Below are 18,370 nucleotides of genomic sequence, written 5' to 3'. Positions count from 1 at the left end.
CGTACTCCATGCCCTGGCTGTGTTACACCTGCAGTGAGGGCCAGAGATGAGCAGAGAGGCTATAGTCGTCTTCTTACCTGCAGAACCGATGGAATTAGTCCATCCCCAAGAGGTAAAGCCAATCAAAGATACTGGAAGAGGTTCCTGAACTCAGAAAGCTGAGAGCGCTAGGCTGTGGATGTCAGCACCTGTCTGCAGGATGGGCCTCGGTCATGGTAGGCTCTATTCCTTCTTGTCTTATTTGGCACTAGGTGATAGGCCTGGAAAATGGGTCCAGTCTTCACATTTTCTTAACAACCTTGATTTCTTCATTTTTCCTTTAAATCACTTCCTCCAGAAGTGATTAATGTAGAATTCCTTTGTCCTTTTGCCTACCATAAAACTGGTACCATAAAGGTGTAAGGCTTTCTCCCCTTTTGGCCACAGACTGTGTGGTTTCTGAGCTTGCTGAATTCCAGATGGAGAGCGCACAGGAGCATCCTGGGAATTTTCCCCAGGATCCTGCTTTTATTTTGATTCCACAGTATCTGTTTGGTACATATTGATTGTTGGGGAGGCGTTTCTTGAAATAACAAGCGAGAACTGGTTGCCATGGTCCCCAAGGAAGGGCCCTCCCATCATGTGACTAATTGGCAGAACATGGACACATAAATAGAGTGTTGGACCTCCATATGATGAGCTCAGAGTGCCTTGTGAGCCATTGAGTTAACTGATAAAATCCCAGGAATTGAATTCCGTAACATGCCAGAATCTCTCAGGACAGGAAAGAAACAATTTCCAAGCCTCAGGTGCTGGGCTGTGTGTTGTAACAGTACCAGCAGATTCTAAGTCAGCGGAAGCATTCAGCAGGCCCTCCGAGTTCAAGAAGGCACTGGCATCTGTTGCTCCCTCCTTTACTTAGCACTGAACATGTATTATCCTTGTCAGTTCCCAGATTTCTCCTAAGAATGGGATCCTGTGAATTTAGGACTTTATGTAAATCATAATTATGGAAATTTAGAGACCTTACGTAAAATTGCTAATAAATGACAGAGCCGGTATTTGAACTGGCTGCTCTGACTTTTAAGCCTTTGCATGTAACCTCTGCCGTCATGGAATTTTGCAGCTCACGTAGGGCTTGAGGCTTGTCCAAGATGCTACAGTAAATCATTAGCGCAGTTGGGTGAGAGTCCTGCGTCTGACACGCTAGAATCTGTACTCTACCAGTAGGCTCTTGTCTTTTCTGCTGCAGAAACTTGAGCGTGTTTGGAAACTCATCTTTGAACATGCTTCTCTAGTGATACGTGCAAAGATCACACTTTCCAACATGACATTGTGAGAGAGCTTCGTGGCAGTAGGGTAGACCAGCCCACAAAGCCAGCGCCCTTAATTGAAGAAGAAATCTAGGGACAGGTCTGGACTAAAACCTAGGTCCCTTTGATTTTAGCTCCTGCTTCGTTGCCGTGTCTGTAAGGGACCATGATCACAGTAGCCAGGCACTGGGGAAAGTGGATGTCCAACAGTTGGTTGAAAATGGCAGTACAGTAGCATAATGATGTATAACACAGCCATTAAAATGTGACTGTGTCTGGACGGCTGGGTGGCTCAGTCGGTTGGGCGTCTGACTCTTGATCTCAGGTCTGGTCTTGTTCTCAAGGTTGTGAGTTTGAGGCCCCATGTTGGGCTCCACACTGGGTGTGGAGCCTACTAGAAAAAAATATGTGATAGAGTTGAGTAAAGCAAAGCCCTGAATCAGTCTGTTCTGTCCTCAGCTGTCTAGAATGTTCGCATTAGAATTACCTCCTTGGGGTTTTGAGAATTCAGTAAATGACCGGTTTGCAGGCACTTTACTGTGTCTGTTAGTTGCAGTGGATATTAATGATTTACATACACACATGTATGTATGTTTTCCCCTCCTTAGAGTCACTTCCTTACAATAAATCCTCAGGAGTGGGTTGTAGGGCTAAGGAGGACAAGTGTTTTTCTCCCCACACATTCTCCCTGTCAGTTCACCCTCCCAGGTGCTGTCCTGACAGCCTCTAGCTCCAGGCTGCCCTCCCTGCCTCGCCAGCTTCGATTCCTCAGCCTGACTTCCCGTTCTGGCTAAGCTGAGGGAGCTGCTTGTCTTCCCGCAGAAATGTCCTATCTAGGGTTAGCCTCCCTGGATTTTGCCACAGCCATCTCCATATTAGACCCGTTAATTAATTTTTCTTTAAATTGCCTCTTTTTTTTTTTTACCTGAAGTTAAGAGAGAAACTGTGTCGTTAACCATAAATGGAAAACCAGTATCCGATGCCCCACGTAGAAAGTATACACGGAAGTAGACGCCTCTAACTTCTGATATGAGAGATGCTTATCTGTGGACTACCTAAAATTGGTGGCCGCCAGAATCTGGCTGCTTTCTGCCTCTGGGCGTCAGCTTGCAGATCTCCCCCCTTCCTCCTTTCTTCTGCTGTCCATCCCGCTTACCCTCCAGGGCCTGGCTCTGTCTCATTGTGGCCACCAAGCCTTCTCTGACTACCACAGCCCTCTGCATCCTGTCGGCGCATCCATCCATCCATCCATCCATCCATGCAGAAGTTTAACAGTGCTCTGTGCTCTGCTTGGAGGTGGGCGTCATTCAGGTACCTCCCGTATCTACACGGAGATCATTCAGAGAACGGGGTACAGTCTGTCAACAGAACCTGTTGGGTGGAAGATAATCGTTGTGTAAGGGGGTGTGTGCAGGCGCAGTGAAGAGGGTGTCTGGCGGGGGGGGGGGGCACTGCAGGGGTCCCAGGGAGAGGCTTGTGCTGGAATCCAGATGGAAGGACTGATTTGCCAGGAGGACAAGTGGTGGGACATGGCAGGCAGAAAGAGCAGTGTGTGCAGGAGAACGTGGCATGTTCGGAGGGACTGGCACTAATTTAGTTGTTGGAGCCAGAAGGATAGGGGTGGGAGGCTTCGATGCCACCTGGCAGGGCTCACTTGTGAAGGAGGCTCTGATGTCACCCTTGTCCATTTCCGCGCCCTCTCCACACCCTGACCGGGCCTACAGCATCACTTTGCCCCACGCGGTTTACCAGTAGTCTTTCCCCCCTTGAGTAGTAGTCGCTGGTGGTTCGTTGCCCATCCCCCTCCCCCATCATTATTTGCCGAGTGCCTCCTGTGCTCTGTGCCAAGTCCTGGGGCACTTGGCCGATCGAAAGGGGGACCCCACCTTGAGCTCACAGCCTGGTGGGGGAGACACATGGCCATCTAGGTGGGCGTGAACACCAGTGGCAGGGGCCCTGGGAAGCTTCCTGACCCCGTTCAGGGATCCCTTTGGAATGTGACAGTATTATTTTTTAAAGTTCATGGTGTTATTCCTTTTATTAAAAAAGTAATTATGTTCATTGTAGAAAAGTTGGGAAGTACAGAAAGGAAGGGGAAAAGTGGCCTACCAGCAGCTCCGGTTAGCCTTTTGGTGTTTGGCTTCAGTGTCTTTGTCTCTGCATGGTTTTTAAAGGTTTCTCATGGATTGCATTCATACTTCTGTGTTATTTGTATGTCATGCTGTTTTTCACAATAATTTTCTTGTTATAATAATGTCATGAACATTTTAGATGATGAATATTTCAACTGGCTCAGACTGTCATTTGCTTAACCGTTCCCCTTATTGTTGGATAAGTAGGGGTTAATTTTTCCTTAATGTTGAGCTGCAGTGAGGGTCTTCCTACAGGGCTTTTTTTTGGTCCTCCTTATTTGCTTATTGCATGCTATGACTTTGTTCCTATAGGTTGTGTCTGGGGTGTGAACTCTCTCCTTGCCTGTGTGATTGTGTCTTGAGGTAGGAACTCTCTCCCCGCCTGCGCAGTTATGTCCTGAAGTATGAACTCTCTCCCTTCATGTGTGATTGTGTCCTGAGGTATGAACTCCCCGCCCGTGTAATTGTGTCCTGTGGTATGAGCTCTCTTCCTACCTACGTATACACACAGTCAGTTGCCGTTGCTTGCAGTTTTCATTCTATGAAGTCACCATGAACAGCCAGTTAGCAAATCCCGAATCATTGCTCCTAGGAGAAATGCAGGCTACAGTTCCTGGGATCCTCTGGTCACAACGTTTTTGTCATCTGATTAATGCATAACCGGAAAGACAAATACTGCATGGTATCACTTAAATGTGGGATCTAAACAGATAAAAGTGAAACTTAGTCGAACAGTGGTTGCCAGGGGCTGGGGCAGGGCGGAAGTAGAGTTTGGTAAAAGGGCACAGACTTTCAGCTGCAAGATGAATGAGGTCTGAGGATCCAGTGTGAAACATACAAGAAAAAAAACCTCCTTTTATGTGTGTTTCTAGGTAAGGACACCTTTTGATACAGTTGGTTCTTTAACATTGCAGTCAGGACCAGACCAGCACCAGCAGCACGGTAACTCACTCACGTCTGGATGAACCTCCTCTAGCACGTTCTCCTTAGCGCACACAGCCTTCTTGTACTTGGGAACACTGGACAGCACTGGGCTAGGGCGCCATTTTTAGACCTCAGAATCAACAAAGAGCAGAGAAATGTGGGAAAGGTGACACTACAGAGACCACAAGAGGGACTCTTGTTGACAGTGCAGGAGCTGAAACCAGGAGGCAGAGCGTTGCATTGTTCCTCCTCAGATTGTGCACACTGGGCAGTTCAGAGTTTTTGCCATTCTGTGCATGTCTGAGAGTGACTGTGGAAGTGCCACGAGTATTGACCTGGTTTACAGATACGTTTTAGTGAGTAGGCGAATTTGCAGATGTGGAATCCGCAGATAGTGAGAACCAACTGTACACACAAAGTGCCGAACGAACCTAGTGTGTGGCCGCGTTGTGTCTACCCGGTGACATAGAGGTAGTTACGGTGATGTGTTTTTTTTATTTTTTAATTCAATTAGCCAACACATAGTACATCATTAGTTTCAGATGTGGTGTTCAGTGATTCATCAGTTGTGTATTAACACCCCGTGCTCATCACATCACGGGCCCTCCTTCATGCCCATCTCCCAGTTACCCCCTTCCCCCCACCCCCCTCCTGCCCAGCAACCCTCAGTTTGTCCCAGAGTCAGGAGTCTCTCATGGTTTGTCTCCCTCTCTGGTTTCTTCCCAGTTTTCCCTCCCTTCCCCTATGATCCTCTGTGCTATTTCTTACATTCCACATGGGTGAGACCATATGATAAAGTGATGATGTTTTAAAAACAAGATTTTAGGGTTGCCTGGGTGGTTAAGCGTCTGACTCTGATTTTGGCTCAGGTCATGATCTCACGGTTGTGAGATCGAGCCCCGAGTTGGGCTCCATGTTCAGCACGGCATCTGCTTGGATTCTGTCTCCCTCTATCTCTGCCCCGCCCGACCGCACTCATGCTCTCTCTCTCTTTTGCTCTTTCTCTCTAAAATCTTAAAAGAAAAATAAAAAATAAGTTTTTAATAGGCTTCTTCCACAAATTTTGATTTTTTTTATTGTTGTTTGTTGGGAGGGGAATTGGGGGAAAGCATACTGCTTGCAAGTATTAGATCCATAGGAGTGACTCTTTCTCAAAGTCTGAGAAGAGTTGAGTGCTTGGTTGGGGGCTTCTGCCTCTTGGAACGAGTTTGACTCCAATGTGATCATAACACCCTTGTGTCCCTGGTGGTTGTAGTTGAGTGTTTCATTCCTAGGACCTTTCAGGGTGGGGGGGTGCAACTCCAGAGCCCTGCTTCCCAGCAGTGTCTTCAGCTACACATCCAGCATCTGATGCTGGTGTGGAAACAGAGGAGGGGAAGCATAACAAGGTATTTGTGAATCCAAATTATACTTGCAACCAAAACAGCCCGAGGCTCTGAGGGGGACCTCCCCCCCCCCCCCGACCCCCGGGAGTTTATTGGAAGCATGCGGCAAAATAGAAAGGAAGGTCTGATTGTGACATCTACATCGCTGAGGCAGGAGACCCAGATTAAACATTCACAGTTAGCTCAAGTATCAGGAGCAGAGGAAGGCTACGACACAGTTTTGGGGCGGGAAGACTGTTGGCTCGTGCTGGATGAGCTTGGGAGTGGGGCACGTGGAGGCCCTCGGCTGCGGGTGCTCACTTCCTGTGTAAGAGCTGAGCTACTGGTGGGGCTCCACACCTCTGTTCCTCTCACTGTTTCACCTTGTCCTCTGGTACGTGCTTTAGCCTGTTGACAGGGTGAGCCCAGCGTGGTGTGGGATGGGTTTCCTTCCTTGGCCATCTGCTAGCACACGGTGCCATATTTTTATGCTACCTTGATCGTTATTTATTTAATGTTTTTCTTTAAATTGACTTGAGCCTAACACCTCAGTCTGCTTTCACCTCTTTCTAAGCAGAAACATCTGTAAGGTCATGTTTGAGGTGCTAGTTACATTTTTTTTTCTGTGCGTGTTAAAAATCGGTAAGCACTGGATCCCATTTGTCCGTACCCCTCTAAAACCTCAGACCCCAGGGATCTGCACAGCACACGGGAAATGGTGCAAGGGCGGCTCCAGGACCGTGGAGCCCTGAGTGCAGGCCACGTCTTGGCCCCTAATGGGCTGTGTGATCTCTGGCAGGGGAATTTTCTTCATATTGGACTGTTGAGCACCAGAGTCCCTCCAGGTGCGAGAATTGTGGGCTGTGCCCAGCCCCTCAGACAGCAGCTCGGGACTCTGACTTGGGCCTGTGTAATTCATTTGCTCAGAGAAATGGAGATTTAAAAATATTGCAGCTCAGGAACATTTTGTCTTCCCACGTGCTTCTCATTTTTATTTGGGTTTCAGCCCTCATGACTTGTTAGCCAAGGAAGCAGCTTGGTCTGGTACAAAGAGTAAGGCCTTGGGGCCTGGCGGCATCCTGAACCCTTGCGTCCTTCTGGCCTCCCTCTCGAATGCGGCAGGCCTGTCATGCTGTGGAGGAGGCCGGAGGCGCAGACCACTGTGGTGTGTGACGTGGCTGTCGTGGTCAGTGTCACCTCTCGCCCAGGAACAGAGCTGTTCTGGGACACAGATGTCAAGGTCGGCTCCTGGAGCCAGACCGCCCGGGTTTCTGTCCTTGTCCCTCCGTTTTCAGCAGTGTAGCTTTGGGTGTCCTTTAACCCTGGGGCTGGTGCCCCATCATAGTGTCTGTTGGAGGGTACACTGAATAAAACAGGTAACGTGCCTGCCGTCATACCTGGCATGTGGTAAGGGCTCCAGGCATGCTGTCACTGGCTCTGGTGTCAGATGGGTAGTGGTACGTGGGGTACAGTCAGCACTCAGTAAACAATCACTTGTTTTTCTACTAACACAGTGGCTGGAGGGCTGGGACAGGCAGTGCTGGCCTCTGGGAGGAGAGGACATGATGATTTTCTACATTCGACTCTGGTTGGACCTAGAGACTCCACTCCCCCGCCCCTTTAAGATTCCGTGCGCGTGGGGCGCCTGGGTGGCTCAGTTGGTTAAGCAACTGCCTTCGGCTCAGGTCATGATCCTGGAGTCCCAGGATCGAGTCCCACATCGGGCTTCCTGCTCAGCAGGGAGTCTGCTTCTCCCTCTGACCCTCTTCCCTCTCGTGCTCTCTATCTCTCAAATAAGTAAATAAAATCTTTAAAAAAAAAAAAAAAAAAAAATTCCGTGCGCGTAGCTCACCGACAGGAACCAGGCATTGGAAGCGGCCATCGGATCACCCCGCCCCGGCAGAGCCAGTACCCAGAGCTCTCCTCTGAGTCCGACCTTGAAAGAATTGTAACTCAGCTTTGGAATGGGCAATACAATCCCAAGATTAAAAATAAAAACCCTTGCACACAGTTCTGTGTAATGAACAGTCTCCCTCCTGTCTTTGCCCTCATGGGCCCATCTCCCCCAGCCTGCCTCTCCTTCCTCAAATCCGTGATCCCACACTGGTAATATTTCCAAGTCTCTCTTTGTTTTGTTGTGTTTATCAAGGCATTATTTCCATGCACTGAAACTCACCTGTTTTAAGTGTACAGTTTAAAGAGTTTCGGTTATAGTCATGTAGCCACCACCACCACGTTTGTAGACTAGTTCCCTCCCCCTACAAAGTCCCTTGTGCCCCTTTGTGTCTCTCCCCCTGCTCCCACCCCATCCCTGGACAACCACTGGTCTGTCTTGGCACTTTGGTTTTGTCTTTTCTGTACATTCATAGAAACAGATTCACAGTACATTTTGTTTTTAAGATTTTATTTATTCGGGGCGCCTGGGTGGCTCAATCGTTTAAGCGTCTGCCTTTGGCTCAGGGCATGATCCCAGGGTCCTGGGGTCAGGCCCTGAGTCAGGCTCCCTGCTCAGCGGGAAGCCTGCTTCTCCCTCTCCCATTTGCCCTGCTTGGGCTCTCTTGCTCTCTTGTCAAATAAATATTTTATTTTTATTTTTTAAAAGATTTTATTTATTTATTTGACAGAGAGAGAGAGAGCGAGCGAGAGAGGGAACACAAGCAGGGGCAGTGGGAGAGGGAGAAGCAGGCTTCCTGCTGAGCAGGGAGCCTGATGTGGGGCTCGATCCCAGGACCCTGGGATCATGACCTGAGGCCGAAGGCAGACGCTTAACGACTGAGCCACCCAGGCGCCTCCAATAAATAAATATTTTTTAAAAATCTTTAAAAAAAGACTTTATTTATTTGAGAGAGAGTGTGCACAAGTGGGGGAGGAGGCAGAGGGAGAAGCAGGCTCTCCACTGAGCAGGGAGCCCAACTGGGGGCTCAGTCCCAGGACCCTGGGATCATGACCTGAGCCGAAGGCAGATGCTTAACCAACTGAGCCACCAGGCACCCCAGTACATTGTCTTTTGTATTTGACTTCTTTCACTTAGCATGACTTTTTTGAAATCTATCCACGTTTTGTGTATTGAGATTTTGTTCCTTTTTATTGCTGGGTAAGATTCTGTAGTATTCCATGGTATGGGTATATCACAGTTTGTCCATTTACCAGTCTGTGAACATCTGGGGTTGCTTCCAGGTTTTGGCTGTTATGAATGATTCTGCTATAAATCTTTTTTTTTTAAGATTTTATTTATTTATTTGACAGAGACACAGCGAGACAGGGAACACAAGCAGGGGGAATGGGAGAGGGAGAAGCAGGCTTCCCGCCGAGCGGGGATCCCGATGTGGGGCTCGATCCCAGGACCCTGGGATCATGACCTCAGCTGAAGGCAGACACTTAATGACTGAGCCACTCAGGTGCCCCTCTGCTATAAATCTTTCTGGGTAAGTTTTGGTGTAGACGTATTTATTTTCTTAACTCATTTTTCTTTTTTAGGCATTAACCAATAAATACAAGTAAATTCTTTACCCCCCCCCCCTTTTTGTAAATATAAAGGGTGGAGTATTATAAAAATGCTTCTGCACTCTGGGTTTTATTTTGAAAGGGCCTCACTGCCAGATGGAAGGTGCAGATGAATGTTCAATTTGGTCATATGTCCTAGGGTGCCAAGTGGCCTTCCTGGCTCCTGGAGGGGGTGCCAGCCTGCTGGGACCTCAGAGAAGGTGATGGAGGTGGGCGTAGCTGCAGAGAGGGTTACTTTCTGGGCCTTCTTCCATGTTGCAGGTCCTCTTGCTCGGTGGACCATTGAAAGGGGCGAGTGGGAGGCTGTGCTGGTCTTAGGTGGGGTCACATGAGTATTTTGGCATTAGAATTAAATTGTAAAATTAGCTTGTGCACTGAGCACATCCTGTTGCAAAACTACAGGTGCTTAGCAGAGGCAAACTACTGGGCTTTTGATGGTCCTTCTGTGTAAGTGACCCTTGGTGAGTGGACCACTGACCTATTTTGAAGCATGTTCAGTTTACTGATGCGAGTTGACACTGGTGCAAGTTATGTGTTTGCCCAGAACACATGTAATTAAACTGTTTACTTTTACCTGTCCCTTGTCCTGTGGCCTTCTAGATCCCAACACCCTCACTCCCCCAGTAACACATTGTTTGTAACTTTTTGAGGGAGATTAGGCTTGTTAAGAATATGCAGATTTGCATTAAAAAAAAAGAAGGCTAATGAGGTCTTTTCCTGATCTTCTGGTAGTGCTATTAGCAGGCAGTAGGATTTAGGAAACCAGATCCACTGGGTAAGAAATTAAACAGTGTTTAAGGATGTTTTCTGTGCTGTCCGCTGGACTTTCCATGATGCTGGAAATGTCTATATCCGTGCAGTCCAGCAGCCACCAGACACATGTGGCTCTTGAGCACTTCACATGTGGCCAGTGTGATTGAGGAACTGAGTATTTCATTTTACTTAATTTTTAATGAACTTAAATAACCAGTGTGGCTCGTGGCTTCGGTATCGGGCAGCACAGGTCCAGGTGAACGTTGACTCCCCCTGAAACGTTTCCTTTAACTTAAAACATTATTCTAGATTATAGCCATAGGGCATGCCGTTAAATGATTTAATGAAGTAGACTGGGTGGATATGTTGTTTCATCCGCAGCACTACTCACATCTGCGCTGTGCCCTCTGTTGATAAGGCACGGAGCTAGGTGCCATACTGGGCGATCAGAACTTAGCCAGCTCAGCTGACCTTCCTTAGGTCCTATTTCCCATCTGTGCTGAGGGTGTTGGACCAGGTGGACTAGATTTTGTATTTTATCCTTCATAACAATAGCGCTTATTTGTTGAACAGCCCGTGTGCCAGGCATGGATTCGAGACAGTAAGTAAATGTGTTGTCTCATTTAAATGGAATGATTTTTAACCTTTGTCCCAAGGAGATTAGTTTCATAGATGAGAACATGGAGGCTCGGCGGAGTCATTACCTGGAGCTGTGTCGCCAGTGGACTGTAGAGTTCAGATTCTCACTCAGATCTGCCTTGTTCTAAGCTCGTTTTCAGTGAAAGCTTTTATTTATGCAACATTTATGTTAAAAGATCTGTTTTTCTTAAACATTTATAACTTTTTTTTTAACCCTTGAGTAAAAGTTCAATCAGGTTTTTTAAGAGAGAGGCTTCATAGCAGTGCTGAAGGTAGAGGTGAGTGGCTGTGAGGGTTTACGAGTGAGGTGAGCAGGTGGTGTGGGCGGAGGCTAGCCCATCCGGCAAGCTTTGTCCTCCTCCATGCATGGCCATGAAAGGCTTGCTTTGAACACACTCCCCCTGGGATGCCCATGCTCAGCTCAGCTCAGGTGAAGCTCAGCCTCCACCAGGAGCTCCAGGGGATGGCAGTGGGTTGGGGGAGAAGAGGAAGAGGCAGAGCTTGGTCCTAAAACATTCCCTTGCTCCCCCCGTATGCCATGAAGCAATAGAGGCCCATGGCAAGGCTTGCTGTTTTGGAGTCGAAAGTTGACTACCCATCTGCTTACTGGCTGGGCAACCTTGTGCAAGTCATTCCACCTCTCCAAGCCTCTGAGGTTTCACTCCCGCACCTACCAACAATCCTTGTGGAGGCTCTCCTGTGAGCCACACTGTTCTGAGTGCTGAGGACGCAGCAGTGGATAAAGCTCTGCCTTCATGAAGCTTGCATTATTCTGATTGATGGTGAGCTCTCCCACTCATCCTTGAAATAGGAGCCCTCATCTCAGCAAACTGCCTCATGGGGTTGTTTTGAAAAGTAAATGAGATACCCGACTGACACAGCTCTTGGTGCTCTTCTCCAGAGATGACCGGGTTTCCTTGAGGATTGTTAGCTGGAGTCCTTGGCTGCCTACAGATGGCCTTAGTAGCTATTCCCAAGGGCCAGGACACTCTTCTGCTGATCAGAGGGCCAGGTGATGTGGATGAAGCCCCTAGCACAGTGCTGGGCCTGGGGTGGCCTTCCAGGATATGATGTGGCTTTCTTCCAACACCTTTTCCCTTTTTTGGATAAAGAAATTCTACCATGTGGGAACTCTGAAGTAGAGGCTGGAAGGCTGAGCCAGGAGTGGTAGGGAGTTTCAAAAAGAAGTAAGTCAAAGCATATCTCTCATTCTTTTTTTTCTTTTTAAAGATTTTATTTATTTGAGAGAGAATGAGAGAGAGAGAGCACGAGAGGGAAGAGGGTCAGAGGGAGAAGCAGACTCCCCGCTGAGCAGGGAGCCCGACGTGGGACTCGATCCCGGGACTCCAGGATCATGACCTGAGCCGAAGGCAGTCGCTTAACCAACTGAGCCACCCAGGCGCCCTCTCTCATTCTTTTTAAAAATACTTTAACTTCGTATTTTTCTCACTACAAAAGTAATGTGTGACTTGGAAAACGGAACCATCCCTTAATTCCACCCTCCGATAGTGGTAGGACCGTGGGGTACATGTTTGTCTAGATATTTTCTGCGTGTGTGCTTAAACCTTTTTGAAAAATTGTTCCACCTCTGCAGATGGCTATTCAGTCTGCCTTTCTCAGTGTGCCTTTCTGTCCTTCAGATCCTGTTTTCTGGGCACAAGGGTTCAGGGTACTTCATTGAATAGTCTCAGTCTTGTCCCGAGGCCAGGAAAAAGGGGAGCAAACATCCTCTGAGACACTGGCCTGGAATGTGGACCCTGGTTGGAGAGGGAGGCCTGTGGAAGGCTGGGCAGAAGTAGGGGAACCCAGCATGGGTAGCCCCGTTCCCCCACCCCACACCCACTCACACAGCCTCGTACAGAAAGGCACAGCGCTTGACTTTGCATCCTGGCTTTTTCTGACCAAGTGGAGGCTTCCTGTCCTTTGAATTTATAGCTTAGAAGTGCCATCTCCACATGGTGGTAGGTGGAGAGCCTGCCTGTGTCTTTCAGAATTGGGCTTAAAGATGGTGAAATCGACGTTCATTGGCTGTTTTCTCTATCAGTTGTTGCACGTCCTCTTCAAAGGATCTCTCCACATTTTTGGATTACAGCATTATACAGATAGGCTTTCAGACCCATCAGCTTGTTTTCCCACATTTGTGGAGGTGTTTCTTTACATTAAGAGACAGTGGTGGCATAGAATAAGGACAAATGCTGTGAATGCCTGAAGTTATTAAAACTTAGTTATAAAACTATTAAGCTGAACCCTATGAAATTGCCATCTTTGTGGGCCAACAATGGTTGGCTATTAGCGGTTTCATATGGTTCAGTCTCCTAAAGTTTCATTGTGAGAAGTTTGGATCATAGAAGGAATAGTCATTTAACAGTCTTATTTTTTTTAATACGTGCTTTCATTTCTCTTATGCACGTGGATTTTGATTAGTGATGGTCATAGGCCACACATAGTCTTTTATCTTCCTTTTTTAAAGATTAACATGACCAGGCATGCCTGGGTGGCTCAGTCGTTAGGCGTCTGCCTTTGGCTCAGGTCACGATCTCAGGGTCCTGGGATCAAGCCCTACATTGGGTTCCCTGCTCTACGGGAAGCCTGCTTCTCCCTCTTCCACTCCCCCTGCTTGTGTTCCCTCTCTTGCTGTGTCTCTCTCTGTCAAATAAATAACATCTTAAAAAAAAAAATATGACCAGACTGTGAGCTGCCCCCCTCCCCCCATTTGTTAGAACAGCCTAAATCCAGACCACAGACAACACCAGACGCTGGTGAGGACTTGGAGCAACAGGAACTTGAATTTGTTGCTGGTGGGAATGCAAATGGTACAGGCCCTTTGGAGGAGTTCAGCGGGCTTTTACAGAACTAAACATACATTCCAGCAACTGCGCTCCTTGGTATTTACCCAAAAGAGTTGAAAAATTAGGTCCACACAGAAACCTGCACGTGGGTGTTCAGAGCAGCTTTATTCATGATTGCTAAAACTTGGAAGCCACCAAAATGTCCCTCAGCAGGTGAACGGATACACAGACGGTGGTCCGTCCCAATGGAACAGTATTCAGCACTAAAGAGAAAGAAGCTGTCAAGCCATGAACAGACACGGGAGTCCTACATGGCATGTGTTAACTGAGTGAGGCCAGTCTGTAAAGGCTACGTTCTGTGTGATTCCAACAGTAGGACCTTCTGGAAAAGGCACACTGTAGAGACAGTAAAAATGCCAGTGGTTGTCAGGGGTTGGAGAGGGAAGTCTGCACAGGTGGAGCACAGCGGCTTTGTAGGGCAGTAGAATGACTCTGGTGGATACCTGGCAGTGAACTGTGGGACTTAGGGTGATAACGATGTCTCCGTGCAGGTTCATCACTTAGTACCAATGCACTGCTCTGTCGGGGGCTGTTGGTAAGGGGAGAGGCTGTGCCTGAGTTAGGTGGGAAATCCGTGCCTTCTGTTCAGTTTTGCTGCGACTCTAAAACTGCTCTAAAAAGTCCATTAAAAATAACTTTTGATGACCTAAGACTTTTCCCCCAAGAGCAGGAAGTCTTCATAGCCGTCCTTCCTTAACGGCTCCTTAGAGCAGAGCAGATGGACATGTCCCTAACCTCCCTGATGTCCGTCTTTAGGTTGCTTCCAGTTTTTCGCATTCTGAACAGTGTTATAGTGACTGTGGTCCCTTATGCAGTTTTCCTTGGATTTGGATTTGGATTCTTGTGTAGGATGGACCCCCAGGGGTAATATTTGTGTGTCCCAAGTGGGAATACTTTCCCAGCCCCTGACAGATACTGCCAAATTGTCTTCCCACAGGGTCAGGCCGAGTCATAATGCCACCAGCGGTACGAGGGTCCGTGCATTGCTTCCTTGCCGGCCTTGGGTGTTTTTCTCCCTAAATTGTCTGATTTCATGAGCAATGAGTTGTACCTCGTTTTCTGTTTGTTTGGCGGGGTCGGCTGTGTTTGCTGGTGGTGCACTCTGCATCCCTTCTCCCCACCGGTGAGGTGTGTGTGTCTGCGTGCTCATAACGAATGAGAGAGTTATCAGTAAGTAGTAGTGTCGGACCAGAGCTGCCCGAGTGTATGCGGTGGGTTACATGGTGCCCTCCGAGCCTGCCTCTGAACCATTGTTGGGGGGATTAAAGGTGCCTAATTAGTGCGGATCAAGCTGGAAGCAAGCACTGTGGGCCTTGTCTGCAGTCCCTGGGGCCCAGTGGTCATTTCAGTAGCATCTTCCACCTTCAGCTGTTCTGTGAACTCAGCCGAAATTTGATCACATTACAGTATGGCTAAGGGGCCTAATTAGCCGGAAACCTCAGGAAATTCGAAAATTAAAGAGTCCATTAATCCCAAGGCCCCTCCTTTGGTGAAGGGCTCCAATTCCCCTTTGGTTTGCTTGATTTTCCTGCTGTGCTTTAGCTCCAGCAAGACTTAGATAGAGTGACAGCCTTTCTGTTGGAACTTCCTGCCTTTCTGGGGTTAAATGGGACCCTTTAAACCTCCCCTCGTCCCTGCCGAAGCCAGGGAGCTAGCTAATCTCCAAGTAATAGTCTGGAATGCTGGTCATTGTTCCATTTCCTGGATGAAAATCCTCCCGAGCACCCAGTTAAGGTGAGTGTCATGACCCTCATTAGTGCCTCTGACCCTCCTGTGACCTGGAGGAGCAGAGATGACCTGTGCAGTGGTGTCCCTTTGCCCAAGTTGTGTCAGAGACTAAGCACCCTCATTCCTTGTCCCTTTGAAATGGTGGTGGTTCTGTGTTGTGTTTTAGATTCCTGTGGTCTGAGCAGTTCTATGTTGCGGTAGACTGCTCCTCCCTTCCCAGGTTGCCCATGCAGACAGCCCGAGTTGAGATGCTCTAAGGACATCACCTGGTTGGATGGGCTGATGCTTGGCCAGGCTGGGCCTGTAAGTTGGAGTAGCCTTTCTGTACAGCGCCGTTGTGGCCGGCACGGTAGGTCTGCATTCCATCCAAGGCAGTTTATATATCAACTAAGGGCACCTGCGTTCGGGGGAACTGAAGACTGGGATCTTGAGGCTGGTATTGTTGGAAAGATGTTCCGGTATGACAGCCTCTGTATGAAACGGAGCTCTACTGTGCGTGTGTGCACGGTGTTATCTTCCTACAGAATACCTGATCCTGTCTTGGATTCACGGCTGACCCTCCTGAGAGGTTTTATTAATATTCAGAGATTACTTTTGTATTTTTTGTTTATTTCTCAAAGCTCTTCTCTCTCCAACTTGTTCCATCTACCATAGTAGCAGATTATTTGGTTGCTTTTAAAGTTATGAGCCTTGCATTTAAGAACCCTATAAAATGCAGGAAATTGATCTTTATTTTTCTCACGTAAACAGTCTGAGACTGAGCTCTCCTCATGGCTTGGAGAGAAAGAGTCTGGTAGCCTCTGTTGTGCTGGACGTGAGCATGTCCGTGGTCCTTGGAGTCAGCCAGCCCTTTTGGAAGGCTTCAAGACGAGCGGCATGTTCGGGCATCGGGGCTGTTCTCTTCTTTGTCTCTAGCTCCTCGGTGACTTTTACAAATCCAAAGGCCCACCGTGGCAAGTGGATGATAGGAGTGACCTGGCCAGGCCGAAGAGACCCAAGATGTGGCAGGGCTCTGACGGACAGGAGAGCACATGCTGTGCGTGTCCTGCTTGTAGTAAACGGCCGGAGTAGCACAGGAAGAGCCACGCATGTCGACAAACAGCAGCCCCAGCCTGACATGGCCAGATGGGGTGGGGTGGGGTGGGGGCGGCTCCTGCTCATCTGGGCTCCCGTTACCTGCTGGGCAGACCCGTCAATGGGCATGCAGAGGTCCTTTGAAATCGGCCTCTTTCAGAGAATAAAGTCTGTTTATTGAGTCAGATCATAGAAATGGAAGCTGAATGTCACCAAAGTCTCGGATCCATGAGCCCTTGGGGTCCCAGGCACCCTCCTGGGCAATTGCTGGCTGGTATCGGGCGCTTTAGCCACACTCCCCTCTCCTTAGCCGGGATCCAGCCCAGCTTTGGCCTTGGCCATTTCTTAGATGCCACCTGTTTGCTCTCTGCCCGGGTAGCCCTGCCTGCTCGCCGCTGCTCAGGAGGCGGGGGTCCCTCCGTCTGCCACTCTGTCCCTTGGAGCTGCTGGTAACCAGCCCGGAAGGCTCGGGTGGGCGGGCCCTGGGCTTCCTGGCTGCTTGGTCTGCAGTTTGGCTTCCTCTTTGGGCCAGTTCGGTGAATTCATAGTGTGAACTCGGCGGTTCAGCCCGCCTTCCTGTAGTGGGGCTCTGTCTGTTCCTGCTGCCGGCTGCCGTTTGATGCTGCGGGAGCTTGAGGCGGTGGGGGGGCGTTCTCAGCCATTCATGCAGACGTGCGCTGCCAGAAATGGTCGGCCTCCACCTTGCAGTCTCTGCGCTCCACACCTCGAGCGATCACTCTGAAGTCATTGGGAGAAAATTGGGGCCCTTTTCCTGAAACCCATTATCGAAGGCTTTGGTGTTGTGGTAAAAAGGGCAGGTTAGCAGCCTGGATCCCCTGGCCCGCCGCCTTGTGACCTGGGGCGGCTTCTCTCCAATCACTGAGCTCCCTGCTCCCTCGGGATGATCACGTGTGCTCCCACGTGTGCTCCACAGGGTCAGCAGGATGGAGCAGAGATTGGGCGTAAATGTGTAAGGGAGACAAAACCATTAATAGTACTTAGTAATCTTCGATAACTTTCCAAAATAAAGCAGTAGGAAACCCTTTCCAAATGTCATTTGCATAACATTTTGTGGAAAAGTTTCTCAAGATGAGGGTGTAGCTCTTACAGGGTGAAACAGGAGACCTCATAGGACCCACTTGCTCTTAGGGGGGGTGCGTCTCATGTGGCTGGCGCCTCATTCCTTGTCCCACCTGCCGGGAGCCGCCTCCTGGAGTGCGGGTGCGAGTTGTAAACATGCTGTCTTTTGAACGGCTTTCCTAGCCAAGGCTTCTCTGATTCCTTCATTTGTTTCTAAGCTTTCATCTGGGACCCTAGGGAGACAGGTGCCACGAGATCCGGTGCCTGCTCTCCAGCAGCTCCCGTCCACGTGGGAGACAGTGTGCAATCCAGGGAAGCCCAGAGAAGCAGCACGCGCAGGCTGGTGGTCCACAGCACAGGGGCTGGGGCTGGCTGCCTGGGTGTGAAGCCCACAGACCCTCTCTGTTCCTCACTCTCCTCCTCTGTAAAATGGCGGTGGGGGGCGTTGTATGGAGGATGAATTAATGCATCTCACATGCTCCTTGCTCTGTCCCAGGAAGGGCTCAGTAACTGTTTGTATTAGCATTGTAAGAGGCATTGATTCAGCAAATAGTCACTCATGTAGTGACCAACGCGAAGTCCCTGCTTTGTTGGGACGAGACAGATCATAAACACGAGCCTTTCCAGTAGTAAGTGCTGTGAAGAAACAGCCGGTGATGTGCCGTGGTGCCCTCTCCCGTGGTGCCCTCCAGGTGAGGTGACAGTGCGGAGAGGGAGCCAGCCATTGCGGACCGGAGGGGGCCAGCCGGTGCAGGGGTGCCGAGGTGGAGGAATGGAAGACGGGTCTGCTGCTGAGTTGAGCCACACAGGGCCTTATGCATCAGGTTCTATTCTAATGGTAACAAGACTTAAGGTTTTAAGCAGGAGAATACTGTGATCTTATTTATGTTAAAAATGGTTATTTCAGTTGCTGCACGGATGAAGGATTGTGAGAGGCAAGGGTAGAAGCAGGGTGACAACAGCTGGGCTGCTCAGTGAGAGAGAGGGTGGTGTCAGGGAGGTGGCCATGACTGGGGTTGGGTCAGGGTCAC

General features: G+C 49.1%; 1 protein-coding gene across 5 annotated transcripts in view; it reads left to right on the top strand.

Annotated features, from left to right (window-relative positions):
• CAPZB (capping actin protein of muscle Z-line subunit beta) overlaps window positions 1-18,370 on the top strand; it is a 132,238-nt gene that overhangs the window by 12,214 nt on the left and 101,654 nt on the right. The window contains exon 1 of one of the 5 annotated variants that reach the window (XM_027615323.1): window positions 198-215. The exons of the other annotated variants lie outside the window; for them this stretch is intronic. Within the exon in view, the coding sequence (XP_027471124.1) occupies window positions 213-215 (3 nt within the window). The 5' untranslated portion in view covers window positions 198-212. Of the gene's footprint in view, window positions 1-197; window positions 216-18,370 lie in introns of those variants that run through there. 5 annotated transcript variants of the gene reach the window in all.

This window comes from Zalophus californianus, chromosome 4, assembly GCF_009762305.2.
Source record: "Zalophus californianus isolate mZalCal1 chromosome 4, mZalCal1.pri.v2, whole genome shotgun sequence".
NCBI lineage: Eukaryota > Metazoa > Chordata > Mammalia > Carnivora > Otariidae > Zalophus > Zalophus californianus.
The sequence above is the reverse complement of the archived record's forward strand: the minus strand, read 5'-3'. Positions and strand labels throughout refer to the sequence as shown.